The sequence below is a fragment of the Varroa destructor genome, unplaced genomic scaffold (assembly GCF_002443255.2).
Source record: "Varroa destructor unplaced genomic scaffold, Vdes_3.0 BEIS01000005.1, whole genome shotgun sequence".
Classification (NCBI taxonomy): domain Eukaryota; kingdom Metazoa; phylum Arthropoda; class Arachnida; order Mesostigmata; family Varroidae; genus Varroa; species Varroa destructor.
In genome coordinates, this window is record NW_019211458.1 from 2,210,011 (window position 1) to 2,225,266 (window position 15,256).

The window sequence follows — 15,256 nt, forward strand, 5'->3', positions numbered from 1 at the left end:
TTGCGGCGTAAACATTTAAAACTGGAAAGGCAAATACAGAATAACAGTCTTCCACTGAGAAGTAAAAACAAAAACACGCGTTTATACGACTTCAGTTCGCAAACCCCGCATCAGACAGACACACGCTCACACACACACACACACACACACACACACGCATGCAAGCACGCGCCCAGTGGAAAAAAACATAATTAAATGAGGATTGTGCCGAGGATTGCCGGTTCGTTCGTTCGTTCGTTCGTTAATATTGAAATATTACGATGCAGGCTATGGGTCTTCATTCGAAATCTGAATTCTTGACGGTAAATGAAGTGTATACACAATCAGTTAAAATGAATTTGAAGGAATAACAGTTTCATGCATGATGATGTTCACGAACTCGGTAGTTGGTTAAAGTGAGCCATGTATCATCATTACAAAAAGGTACCCCATAGTGTTTATAAAATACCGCTGGAATTATAATTGGTAAGTGGACAAAATTTAAGGCGAACATTTAGCATGTACAAACCTGCACAGCGCGCAAAAGGAACAGAATCGCTCAGAGCTGACCCCTTCAAATCTAGATTTATCCTATTTCATATTTCTGCGTTTCTTAAAATAGCTAAGGTTAATCGGTTGGATGCTATTTAGAAGTTCAATGAAACAACTAGAAAAACATCCTGTTCAAATGACACTGGAAGAGGCATTAGAAGCCTATATTTTTGTTTTTAAACTTTCAAGTATGCGAATATGGCAGGCCAGGTGAGATACAAACAAACAATCATTATCGACCTTGTGATATATTATCTATACGAGGTGTCCTAGAGAACTAAAAAAGAAGGGTAAAACATTTCAATAAGTATTTTTAAACTGGTCATGTTAATGCTCTATGATGAACGTCCACATAGAGTTCTAATCAATCGGAGTCAATTTTTATGGCAGTAGATAGCCCAAAAAAAGCTATTTTATTAAACTCATTTGCCTGTATCTGATCGTTTCCAAGACTTATTAGAGGTAAAAACTAATTTCAAAAGGGTATATCTCAGTATCTGAGCTTATACGAGATATATTCCTGGTATCAGAACATGCTAGCTATTCGTATTAAACAATTAAGCAGAGCGCTGTATGTAGGCGCAAGGCATTGAAGTTTACAAACAGGAATAGGTAAAAGAACGTTATCTTGCTATTTTTCTGTAACAGTAGCGTTTGTGCTTGACACAGTTACCACTGATTAGCATTAAGCAGCAGTAATTATTTATATTTTATTACACTTTTTTGCCCCTATATTTGTCTGAATTAGTGTGCAACGTGCGTGTAATGGTTATGCTTCATAAAAACATAAACGTACATTAAGCCGTGATCCTGGGGGGCAGAGAAGCTTTCGGGTAGCTAGGTCAATAAATCTTGAAACTACTGTTGAAAGTATTGTCGAAATTTTTAGAAGTCTCCAAGATGCAGGTGATGAAGATAGCGAAGTTTTGTGCGCGAGATCATAAATATCTAAACGTGTCAATACTGGCCGTAAATGACCGGATTGACACAGCCAGTATCGTCCACTTGCCTGCAGTCAATATGACGTACTCTGCTCCAGCGAACCTGAACAATATCATTTCGGGCTTCATTCGGGTTCAGATGGCATCACGTAACTGAGGCCATCGTCATGTTCTCTTTCAAAGCTAATTGAAGTCGCCTCGAAAAAGTACCTGCGTTTTCGGCGGTGGCGGCCTCGTTTGTTTGAGTCTCATTTGATTTTATCTGTAGCGTTCTATTTAATGATGATTCTTATAGAGATTACCACAATGATAGTCATACTGCTGTTGCCGCTGATGTTGCGGCGGCATTTACCGCTTCCAGCAGCTGAATCAGTGAAATGGCAGCCCTTATTGACAGCTACACCTACATCAACTGCATTATACTGTGTTCCTGTCCAACTATTATTTAGAGCCAAATTCGAAAATTTCCGCAAACCCTACCTGAAGCCAAGAGGAGGTACGTAATTAGATTGAACTCGCAAACTGGTATATACAGACCGCCTAGATATTAACCGAGCGAGAAATAGTCTGTTTCGATTTGCTAGGCCTATTGTTGACTATAAAATTTGGCAGCTTTTGCATATATATTATTTGCTAACTTCTTCTAGGCCTTAGGTAAGATATAGGCAAGGTTGACACTTTGAGACTAGAAGGGGCGCTACCTTAAATCCTATCAGAAACACTCATTAGATATAAAGGAATGCCGTATGGTATAGAGAGTCTGCTCTCGACATGAGGCTATTGTTGTGGACATAAGTAAAAAAAGAGACAAAAATCAGGTCGCTTTGCGTTATTATTTTGCATGATAACCTTTCAAAAACGACCTGTAATAATGTTTTTTGTCTCAAACGTGAAGCCATTGACCATGTGTTGATATCGGGCATGGTAGAGATTATAGAGGGTAGCTGTAGCGCTAGTAAGGCAATCAAGGACGTTTTTTATTATAGAACAGTCCATTCGTGACATTTACTGAACGACGGTAAAAGCCAAAAAATCCAGTGGCTTTCGAGTATAATTTGGCTAGCCATAGAACGCTTGGATTCTCTTTGTCATCCCAGTATCATTTCATCGTCTGATTGATTTGGTGCCAGCGCATCTATTTCTCATGAGCAAGCTGACTTTCGATTGCCGGGCCCACTAGAAGAATATGCTTTGAAGACCCAGCACATGCACCTGGATTTTTCCATTCTTTTCAATGTATTGCCACTTTGTTTTCCATTTGAATCCTGTTGGGAAAAATTATTGAATATCAGTAATTGTGAGCGCTTCAACGTATCCATTGTTGTTTCCTCCTCGATTACTTTCGTAGTCTTCACTATCCAACTCATACTTACGCTTGCCCTTATTGTGGATATTTATTATTAATATCATGGTTGTTACATCCTCTTCAGGATTCAACTAGCGGTGGGTGCACGCAGCGAAAAAAGACGCTGCTCTGTCACTATAATCAATTCTTTTATAACCAAAGTCATCGATTACCAACTGCAGCAGGTGCACTAGCAGAAATCATTGTTTGGGGTCATATTCAATGCGACCGCGGAACTAGCAGTCCTTACTCGAGGTTCTTTACGTAATGGGCCTCCTCCGAATGGTCTTTGACAGAGGATGGTTTTTATCGTTCAGGGCCATGTAGGTCGGCCGTATCTGTTAATCGTTGGCTTGTCGGCCAGTAGAAACAGTCGCCATTTTGATGGTCGTTGTTCGACTAGGTTAGTCATCGACTCGCCATCTTGAGTGTTCGTGAACCAGTTTAGTCTCGTGTACTTTGTAGCGGTGACTGCTGCCGCAGCTGTTGTCGTTCTTCCATACGTCACCGTCGCCGTTGTAGATCGTTCTTTCGTTCGTTCGCTCGCTCGCTCATGACGTATGGCATGAACGCAGCATTCCCGTACTCCTGCTCGCTGTTCTATTGTCGGGTTACTCCCCTGATCTTGTCCGTGCATCTGGGTCCCCGTCTTTCTCTCATGTTATCTCCATGTCTTCCCCTGCTGTGCGGCCATTGCGCATAATGCGAGCATTGCCGTTAGCCGCAGTGGCCGCTGTTATTGTTGCCATTGTGATCGCAGGTTCGAATTTGCGAGGTAGCAGCTGGAAGACGACAAGCAGGCGATAGAAACGTTTCGTGCAAAAGCAGGTGCCAGAATAGTCAGTGGTGAAGTAATATTGTTGTTGCTGTTGCTGCTGCTGCTGCTGCTGCTGCTGTTGTAGTGGTAGTGGTAGTAATAATAGGAGAACGACGCAATATCATGGACGGCTGCGGAAGATGCCGGTCTAATTTCGAGCCGACACAAAGTGTGTCACCACTGCACGCATCAGACTGATCCGCACAATAGATACAAGGGAAAGGCGCGGCCGCCAACCAGAAAAAAGACGACAAACAAAACACTGACGTCAAACGAAGAAAAATCCTTTCCAATAGTCCAAACTATACAATAAGCATTATGTTAGCGGCTACGGACAACTAGTCACGTAATTAAAGCCTCCCTAGAAAATAAATCGAATTCAATCAACTATTTGTAGAAAGAAGAATCATTACATCTTTGATAGCCGCAACTAACATTAAATTTTGCTGATCACTACGTATTTCGGACACAGTCACATAAAGCGTTAGAACTTTTTCGAGTACAGGAGATCGAATCGGCTTCAGTAGTCTTCAAGGATGCCCCTCTATCACGCCAAACTGCTCCATAGAGCGCTAACTCGCTTCGAAACACGAATTATATTCTTCATGAGGAAAAACGTTATCCATCCAAGTGCATTAAATGGATAGCGTCGATTTATGTGTACTGTGGCATTTTATAGTTTAAAGGATAAGGGGCTTCCAGGCTCTTCTGGGCCTCTCCTGAAAACCTGTAGATATACTATTTGAACTAACTACCAAAGGGAGCACTTAGTTAAACATCGTTTGCTGAATGCAGAATGAAGGATAGAAGAAGAAGCGGAGCACATTACTTTATTACCGCAGCGTTAAACTAGCTCACTCGGCTATTCAGGCTAAAATTAGTTTAAATAGCGCGGCGTGCATAAGAAGAAGATCGTGACACCTTAAATGATGATATAAATTCGATTGATCCCTTATTGGTCATATCAACCTTACCGTCCGTTTTAGTTGCGCGTCAATCTTATGGTATTGATAGACACTCCTCTTCTCCTCTAACAAAGACGATGCCGAACATAATCATCTGACTGATTCCGTTTATATATAGCATTTCACTCATTATACTGCACTCTTCTTTATTGAAGAATGAGGAGATGTTTCGTTGGTGTTGATAAAAAGGAAAAAAGATGACTATTCTGTAATGATAACCTTTTTAACCAAGAATCATAGTATTGCGTAGGGCTCGCTGCGTTGATACCCCTTACATATTCGAATCGTTGGATAAGCGCAACAGTTACATAGAGTTTACTATTGATACTATACTTGTCCTTGTAATATATAATGCTAACAGTTTAATACTTCTAACCGTAAGGCCCCTTTGAGGCCCCCTTGTAATCATCAGCTAAGGCAGACCTTTAAGTCCGACATTATCTATTTCGACTGACCGTATGTAATGCTTTACTAACTGGAACAATACAAAACGAGCCATTTCTAGTATGGCGTTGTTCATATGGCGGACGAATGGTGCCTAAGGCATTGTTTTGACAGCACGAGACGGCCAATTAAATTCGCAAAGGTTTAGGGGGAAAATTTTTGACAGTAGAAATTTGCCATAAAAAAAAACACTGCTTACGAAAGCGTACCGTTATGCTTTAACTAAAACATACTGTTTTCTAAGTTCTACTTGCTAATCCGGATGATCCCGTCAGCTCGCTTTGTCATCATACCGATTAGTTCGTTTATGTAACAATTCCATCTTCATAACGAGATAATACCGTAGTGCAATCACGTAAATTATAGATAAAGTATCTGGTCGAAAGTGATCACAGTTAACCGTGTTTTAAAATCACTGTTATTTTCTATTATTAAGATATGTAAATGTATGTATATATTTGAGTATATGTGGGTAATTAATTCATTTATCACTTTCGGTTATTATTTTTAACATTTTTAGGGACAGCATCAAGGGCTTAATCCATTGAGAATTTAACGCATTTGGGTTCTGCTGGACCTATTTTTGGGATTCTTTGGGCTTATGAAACGACATAGCAGCCATACAAGCATCTGCTATTGACCGGGGTAATAATAGCTTGATTTCCTCAAATCCATTTATTTCTTATTTGCGTGATAATAAAATATGGTGATAATTTTCGCCAGCGCTGGGATTCAAACTACCGCGGCAGCATAGCTCTTTACCTAATTTACTATGATAAAGCACTTAAAACCCCTCCAATTACGTGGTGTTGTTATTTTTTGGTAAAGGTTATAATTTACATGAATCCATTTGATTTTACGTCTCGTATGTTCTATGAGCTTATAGCGTAATAATGGACTCGTAATAATGGGGCTGATCGGTACGGGCTCCATCACAGGGTGAAGCGGAGTTCACGTTAGATGTTTGGTGACACATAAAGCTAAACGGTAACATTGTTGTTGTTTGTCATTATACAAAGTAAGCGGGAATAATACTCGCTAAATTGAACGTGAAGTTCATCTGTGCAACTTTTCCAACTTGAGTGTAACAATCAGACTGCAGTAATTTCATAATTTTGTGAATTTCTAGACTAATATGTTTGTTGCACCTTTGAACTATTTCAATTTATTAATTCCTAAGGGTCCCTAGCTAACCTTAACGCTCGCATTTGCCAACTTGTGTTATTTATAAATCGAATAGGCCGAATGGACTTCTTTTGTACGACAAAGGATGGAAGTCTATTATTTTCAAGGTTCCGATCCTACAAAGTCATGCTTCTTGTCATCTGCTGTGAGGTTTGAACTTCGTCTAGATCTCAGCAGTAACATAGTTAGCCTAACGTTTGGACTTCAGATCTGCTTTGTCGCACTGAAAAAAAAAGAGCGATTTATCTGTCGCCCTAGGCTAAACTAGTTAACAATGTGTATGAAGCTTGTCGAAATTTGTCTTCACGTTTCTATATCTAGAAATATTACTAGGCCAGGTTACTCTAACTCCAGTGTTGAAACATCGGTTTTTCGTTAGTCGACGCCGTCCGTCAATTCTCGTGCTTGTTGGACAGCGTCAACGGGCTGCTAGTCGACTTTGTGACAAAAGAGTGTTACATCCTTCAATTTCTAGGGAATGCAAGTACACCATCGCAGACGGTCTTCAGCACGCGATCTGTTCCCTCGTTAATCTGTGGAGCGAACCCATCTAGCGCAAAAGGCATGACATCCATCTTGGCCTCTTTGTTTAGTGCTCGAAACGCATCGAGAAACCAACATATAGACGGTGTTTTTACGAATCGTGAGAGACGTTTCAGTGTCCGATTGAAGAATCCACATGAAGCTCTTTGTACTGACCATCTTGAACGGTGACGCCTTTCATAAAGACAATTCATTTACACGGGGCGAGTAGCTTGTTGGTGAAACGTCCATCCTATACCTAATCATCCCGATTCTGCTGGTTTTCTGCTACTTCTGAGGTTAACTCAAACTTTTCATGCCGTGTCCATCTTCTGTTACTGCAGAGTGTGAACTACTTGATGATGTCCAATGAAGTCAAAATATATATGTTAACGTATTTATAATGACCGAACAGAAAAGACGTACCAGTGAACTCTCGATAGAATAAAGCCGCGTCTCGTCGGACAGCGTGCAGACTCAGCTGAAGCAAGAACCGTTCGTTTTAGAAACAACCGGCCAGTATCCTACAGGGCTTACGGGCAGCTTTTACGAAATTGAATTGTGTCATATACACACACACAGATGTTTCTACAGATACGTGTACCGGACTAATCTTATTCTATTTAAGTGTTTCGAAGTAAAGATAAATCTCGAGGAAACGCACCACAATGAAATATAGTTCGGTGGTTGCAGCTATCGAACATGCTACTACTTAACTATACTATGGTTAGATCAATACGCTATGGCTAGACTTGAGCTCGTTTCATACATGACTCAACAAGGCGAGATAATATAATCATTGCGACTGTCATCGGGGACCGGGAAGTATGAGAGGAGCAGATAAACAGCGTCTAGTGGCCGAAATCAACAATCCCCAATAGAAGACCAATAGACCTTGACATAGACGACGAACGAATACTATTTGTCCAGGCGAACGGAATGAAGTTCATTAACAGGTGGGTCTAAAGGTAGCTTCAAAAAACGCTCAAGCCGGCGAGATTTGCAGTGCAGTAGCAATCTGCTTATACACCTGCTGCTCAAAGGATTAGGGAGGACGAAGCTAAGCGATACTTTTGATACTGAGAGCGGCGGTCTGTATTGGTTTGTTTTAAGAAATCTAGTTGCATTGTCGACTGCTCAAACGGTCATAATGAGGCTTTGTTCCTAAAGATGAGCAGTACCGTTACACTGTACGGCTACAAAGCAGAAAAAACATTGGGCCCCACTGGGAAGATCGTGAAAATCTCGTTCATCTTCAGCATCTTGCCAACTGATGTACTAGCACCTCCTTTGTCTAGCATAAATCATAATTACACCGGCTTGAATAACCTAAACGAAACCCGAATCACTGGAAAGAGGTAAGTCAATAAATGTATGAATCAGGCTGCAATTGCCAAAGGATCAATTTTTCTTGAAAAATAATATTACTGCAACTGGGTGGTCGAAGACAAAGCTATTGGCCATTTGTCGTTCCGGGTAGAAATTACAAGCGTAACTGACAAAAAAGGATGCAAAATGAAACAACAGGCGCTAGCCTGTATCTGTCATAACCTTTGCCTAAAAGGACAGGGCAAGACAGAAAGGCCAGGAAGGAAAGGGGTACGTGGTTGTGAGTGCGTTAATGGCACTAGTAAATACCACATAGCTGAACCTAGTGGCAAAAAGCGGTAAACGCTCACCAGAGTATCTACTGTATTTGTGCTTTATACATATAGGTATAATATAACTAGTGTTAGCAACATTATCAATATTAGCTGTTAGCAAAACTTATTATAGCAAAAAAACTTAATAGGTTATTGAATCGTCGCAGATATATTAGCAGTCCTAACGGATGCACATAAGTTCGTAGTTTTGACGATATGGACATGATAAATAGGAAGGCGCAGTTTGTGATGGAATTGTGCTGTGGAATTGTTTTGGTCATAGGACCAAGCCACCCTGCTCAACCGTAAGCATCAAACAATTTGCGATAGTGGCTGTTATACGTAAAACTTCTGTTCAGGTTTGGGTCGAGCTTTTTGGGGTCGCTATCTATGCCTTGAATCCATATACTTTCCACAAAAGCTATCAGAGATCAGGAAATCCTGAAGTGAGTGCTAACCGGTGTGAAGAAGTAGTATGAAGCTTGACTACGAATGGCTTTAACGTCAAAAGTTATCTGGGACTCTTCAGCTAGGTAGTTAATCAGTCTAAAGCACAAGGGCCACCTGAGCCAGAACCTCCATTATTAAATAAAATTAAGAAAAAAAATTAAATAAAAATTTTAGAAAAAGTAAAAGAAACTGATCTGCAGCTGTCACGCCAGTCGCCAAAATAAAGATGGCCAGCAGCCAGTGGCCAACTAAGATATACGCTATATAAACCTGAGAAAGCGAATGAGAAATTTACAGCTGCGTATTCAGAAGTAACCAAGGACATATTAAGAGTCAGGTATTACAAATAGGTAAAACAACAAAAGGTATTTAGAAAAAAAATGTGAGAACTAACTAAGAAAAAAAAAAAGTGGCAACATCTAGAAAATAATAATTGTAGAATCAGATGAATAGAAATGTACAGAGACGATTGGGCGGTTCCGACGGAACAGCTCATAACGACGTAACGACAAAGATAGCAAGAAGTCCAACCTATTCGACAACTTACAAATATAAGATGCGAAAAAAAAGCTTCGGTGTCAAGCAAGTAGCCTTGTCAAAGTCAGAGAAATGAAGCAGGTCCGGCTAAACAAGAGGAAACAGTTTTGCGGCACTTAATCCAGCAACGTAACCTGTAACAGTGTTATCGTGTTAAATCTTAAATCCTATAATGAAACGTCTAAACTGAGTGAGTAGAAAGCCACAGACCATAGACTATTCATATTACGGCAACTATCAATATGGCTACTATCGCTATCATCAATAGATTACGCAACCAAATATATTGCATACTTATGTGAAACTTGTGTATCTAGGGAACAGTGGTAATCATATTAAAACCCAAAGATAAAAATGGCTATCAAGATAGTAGAATATTCGGTGAGCTACTACGAGAAATCATTACATTGAAATCTTAAGTCGTATCAGATCGGTCTATTGGAGCTGAGATGAAAAGAGATCTTCTGAACTGCTACCGATCGTCGATAGTCATTAGGCAGACCTTAATCTTATATATCGATCTTCATCTCGGCGCAATCGGGCGAACCCTCACGCTGTTCCAACAATGTAGGAACAGGATAAATGGCTTCTATCATAGTAATCGGTTCGCGCTTCAATGCCAACTGCACGAAGGAGCCGCCCTGTACGTCAGCAGAACTGAATCCAAGTTCATTCTCTATAAACACCCATGCGTACTTGAAAACTCCGATAGAAAAGCAAAACGTTAAGAATTACGTAACTAGTTTTTGACCGACAGGTGAAACCATATTTAAAAACCAGCGCTCAAAATGGAATTTTATTTATTGTAAAGCACGTACCATAAACAATGACTTGGAATCTCTTCGTAAAGTACTCGTACTTGCAACAGCCAATCGTCATTTAAAAAGCAAATGTGTTTTCCTCTGATTCTGTCCAGACCCCCGACACGGATCGCTTATTAAGCGCTTAATGGATCAATTTCATGGACTTCTTGATGCCACAAACGTTAGCGAACTTCCGAACGAAGAGTCATCTTAAGAATCAATGGAAGCGCCAGTTGCTCAATGCACGAAAAAAAAACACACTACGACGACGGGATAGGCATTAAGAGCAATTTATTAGATAAACAATCTGAGTTTTCGTCACTTTCTAGCCAATTCCCTATAGGCGACAAGTAGTGTTCATATATGATTAATTTTTGTGCATGCGTGTTTTTGCTTCAAGTTAAATGGGTCGAAGTTAAGCAAATAGGCTTAGCCTGGAAAATTAATAAAAATACAAATAATACTTTCGACTTGGCTCTATATTGCCTGTACGTACTATTATGCTAAACAGTTCCTGCTAATCCGCTTTAAGCCGTTTAGCTTTCCTACGATACAGCAAAAAATGTCAGTTCCTATACAGGCAATTCATAAGGAACCCCGTGATTCTATCCATTATAGTTTTATATGATATTACAGTAGGAAAATTTCAAAGATTACGCCAGAAAATGGCTTGATTATATCGGAAAGCCGCTTATTGTGTGCTATAGAGCGTTGGGCTTCTTCGATTCCTTAGCGAGATAACTCAGCTTTCGTGTAGAAAATATCTGTGTTGAACACGGGGCTATCGACCCCTTTAGATTCCACATAATAGAAAAATTAGCTTAACTGACTAAACACGAAGCTTGTCGGATACACTATCATATTTTCTTTCTTTACAACGTAAGTTATACGGCATAGAGAAAAGTCTGGTTAAAGGGCTTGTAGCCAACGTCGTACTGTCGATAGTAACTCAGCTGGGCGTCATAGGCTTGGGGTTGAATAACTAAGGTAGATTCGACCTTAAATATAGTATTATATGTGAAAAAATCATTTTCGAGAATCACAACGGGGGGTTTGAATTGCGTTGTGGGGAAAACTGCGTTTTGGTATCTAGCACGCATTCCGCAAATCTTATTAAAATCTATCAAAATCAGACTGACTGCCACCTATCTCATATGTGCCAACAGACAAACAGATAGACATACGCATAAAAAATGAACTTCCAGAGCAATGCGAGAGAACGTATATACGGTCTAACGGCTTAGCCTCATTGGTGTTATTGAATCCGACCGGAAATCCAGTTGGGATTATAGTTACTGGCAGTTGTCGCCGTTTAGATAGATTTTTGATATAACTTTTCATTTTCTTAAACTAAAACGAATACGTCCTCCCTATATTTAGCTGATAAATCTAATGCCAACAGAATAAAAGTCGAAACCATTAAAAAGTTTTAGCGTCCTCTGAGATAACCTTAGACGTCAATCGATGACAGTGAATGATCATCGCAAGTACGTTTTTGAAACGATGTCTGATAAAAAGAAAAACAAAAAAAGATGCTGATGGATGTCATCAGGTAAGACGATAATATCTGTTGCAAGCATGTTCTCCCTTGAAAAGCGAGTGCACTGGAACTCTTATGACTCACTAATGGTCTACAGAACTTATATAGCGACTTAATCCATCGAAAGTTGCAAGCCGCATATAATATCTACCGGAAATATGTCACCGTCAAGCTTACAAGACTCCAGCTCTTCGAAGAAGCACCAAAGTAAAGCTAATTATCACTTAGATGTTCACCAACGGAAACAGGGTTGTACTAATATGCCGGTCGATAGTCACCCACTAGAGCTACGTGCGATATCGTTTTTCAAATGAAGTAAACTCCTGAGAAAAGGCTTTTTTCGTCGACCGGGCCGTTACACTTCACGCTGCAGCTTCGGTTGTTTTAAACGTCGCGTACCTAACCGCGGTCCAGGTTGACAAAGCAATGACAAAAAAATATCGGAACACAAGATATATATGTGTACGTACACACATATATATATGTATATTGTTGTTTCAGAAGATCAATAGAAAGTAGCAAGTTTTCGTATAATTTTTGCTGTGTTTGTTCCAGTCAACAAGTGCACCCGCATTTGTCTCTGCGATCTAAAAGCGAGAGCAAAGCGAGCCAATTTCCGACTCAAATGTCCAATGGGCATGGCGATATTAAATGGAACTGAATAAATCACTTACATATCACCAACTTATGTTATGACTATAGAAAATAGAAAAAAGTCTGGCAGTAAAACATAGATTGAATTTTCTGTTATTTTTCCTGCTTTTCTTTGAAGAAATGGGTTGGCTTTTGGACGCCTCTCATTTTGGTGGAGTTTGCTGCTACGGACCGTTTCAGATCGAACTAGTCAGAATTTCTATAGAGAAAATGAAAGAAGCCTGGCATGGAAGAAGACATGATAATAGAAAGACAAGTTCACCAACGGAATTTACGTAATGTATTTCTGCTGCTTCCATATTATTTTTATTATTATTATTATTGTTGTTGTTGTTGTTGTTGTTATTTGCTTGTGCAACAAAGTTACGTAGCTCGCTATCTTAACGGGTCACCCGATGTCAACCTCTTTCTCATCGATTTAATTTGTCCGACTGTCGGCTCACTCTTCACCCTGCCGGTCTTTGTTTCCTCGTGGACTTTGTTACCTCGCTTAGGAGAAATCAAAGGGATCTCTGGGTTACACACGAACCAGACGCTTTCCGCCAAAACGGTAAATTTGAATCGAATAAACATGGAAATAGCTGTCGTATGAAAATAACGTCGTTAATACCAAAGCAATACATAAAATCGTTGCGACGTCAGGGCACACTCTTGTTCATCACACTTTTGGTTACGTTATGAATATAGCAACAATCGGTAACACATATTCGAGTCTTTGCGTAGTCGTCCCATATGCGCGTTCCTGCTTGGTGGCGCTGTGAGCAGTTACAACTAGCCAGTAAAAATAAAAACAAATACAATTACTTGAAACAATGCTCGGTCTTGCACTCAACAGCATTGCGCCGGCAAGACTGCGTCTTCGAAAAGGAAAAATCCTAATCCGAAAAGGAAAAAAATAGTCCAATGTTACGGTAGAGATACGGACACCGCTTGCTGTGAATAGACTCGAAATCATTGTATTACAATAGGTAAATTAGCGAGCCTGCTCTTAAAGTCTGCTCTAAATTTAACTCATAAATACAGGTTACAGAAATGAGCAGTTTCAGCCGTCCGGAAAATCTCGAAGGCGCAAGCGGTACTACCGTGTACATCACCGCATGCGGTGATAACTATAACTTGTTTTCTTTATTATATCACACCGTAGTAAATAAAAGACAGAATAAGAGACATTTATTCTGTTTTAAGCATCTAGTCGCATCTAAGTAAACCGATCTACAATATTTAGAAATACGTCGTCTAAATGCAGATGAAAAAACAGGTTCAAGAAACGTTTCTGTTGTCATTAACGTTATCATTTCTGTTTTATATCATCAATATCAGGCCGTGGTTTCTGACAGCGATCAGGCTGATGCCGTCTGGTATCCCTGAATAAGCTTTTTTCACCAGGCAATACATGCACATAGTCGTGGCTTCGACACTAGGGATCCAGTCCTCTTTTTGATTGGTATAAGCAAATATTGAGCTCTATTCTAAGCTAACTCACAGCATGGTTTTAAATTACTTTCTAAAAAAAAATAAGGTAAGGTCGTGCAGACAACTTGATGATCTGTACAACACAATTATTGTGCTCTTAGAGAGCAAATCCATAACACTACGATGGAAGAGATTTAAATATAAAATTGTCTCAAACACTGACATTTTTCTCGCGTGGCCCAAAGTAAGTTTTCTGAATCAGTTCTTCAAGTTAAGTTCGAAAAAGTCTAGTCGTCATTTGTATATCGCATAACACACACACACACACACACACACACACACAGACGCAAAGGGAGAGAGCGAGAGCAGAATCAGGCTCCTCGTGAGGTCCGATATTAGCTACGACTTGTACACTCAGCTATGTTGCGAGTAGCCTCAGGTTTATTGTTGCCGAAATTATCGGTCCGTGGGAAAATACGAAAGGATCATTGATGACAACCGGCACGTCAAGACAGTATAGTTATCAACCGTTAGCCTGCCCTTTCCCAATTACGTGAACAGCCCTCGCTCAGTGATGACTTGAGCGCCACCTTGTGCGCGGCGGCGTTTTCCTCGGATTCGATGTCGGCGCGAGGCAGGCACTTTCTTGGTAGTCGGCAGTGAATCGACGAAGCCTTGAGGTGCGACGAGGAGCGCCCTCGGTCGCTCGCTTTTGTTCAGCGCGCGCTTGTTTCCGCCGATCCATTAGCTAGCACAATTTATCGTCAAGCGGCCTCCAGCGAATCGCTTTCTCGTGCTTCAAAGCGCAAAACCGCCTTAAATTGTGAACTGCGTTACTTTTTATCGGATATACTTCTCTACCACTATACCTCAGCAGTGTTCGGTCGAACGCAACAGTTAGCCAATGATATAGACAGGCCCTGTGCTTTTTGTCTTCTTGTGACGAAGGTCCCATCTATAGTGAGGTGCTGTCTTGACTTCGCGCACTACGATTTGCCTATCTTCTGAAACCGATTCGCAAAGGACGTGAAGAAGACCCAAGACCTTTAAGGTATGTGGTGTTAAATTTAGCGATATTTTGAATACCTATAGTGTCAGTTTTGCTCCGTTTTCAACTTATACAGTACACACGTTGAAATGTATGTGTGATGTATTGTACGAAAACACAAGGTGCAAATTAATGCACCAACTATATTGTAGATGAAGCGCAAACTGCTACCCCGGTATAGACGGAAACCAAACTGAAAATACCGCGGGGTTTCTGGAACCGAAGTTAATGAACAACTGTGACCAGCTTTGCAACAAACGAATGTAATTCTGACTAAAATTTTTTCTAGGTATAAAACTATTATGCTAAATGCGGATCTATGTCCCGCAAGAATTTTACAAAAGAAGTAAATGCTCGATTGATTAACTAGTAGTAAAAATTACGTCTGAAGTCATGGTATACAAATCATAGATTTGCC

The 15,256-nt window shown here is 40.3% G+C and overlaps 1 protein-coding gene across 6 annotated transcripts in view; it reads left to right on the plus strand.

Annotated features, from left to right (window-relative positions):
• Nucleotides 1-15,256, plus strand: part of LOC111250741 (cuticlin-1-like) — an 83,739-nt gene that overhangs the window by 18,501 nt on the left and 49,982 nt on the right. For 2 of the 6 annotated variants that reach the window (XM_086990287.1, XM_086990286.1), the window contains exon 1: nucleotides 14,410-14,841. The exons of 2 other annotated variants lie outside the window; for them this stretch is intronic. Coding sequence is in view for 1 of the 4 variants with exons in the window: in XM_086990288.1 (XP_086846414.1) it covers nucleotides 15,067-15,101 (35 nt within the window). In the remaining 3 variants the exon portion in view is untranslated. Of the gene's footprint in view, nucleotides 1-14,409; nucleotides 14,842-14,990; nucleotides 15,102-15,256 lie in introns of those variants that run through there. 2 more of the 6 variants (XM_086990288.1, XM_022806393.2) reach the window with 2 other exon arrangements.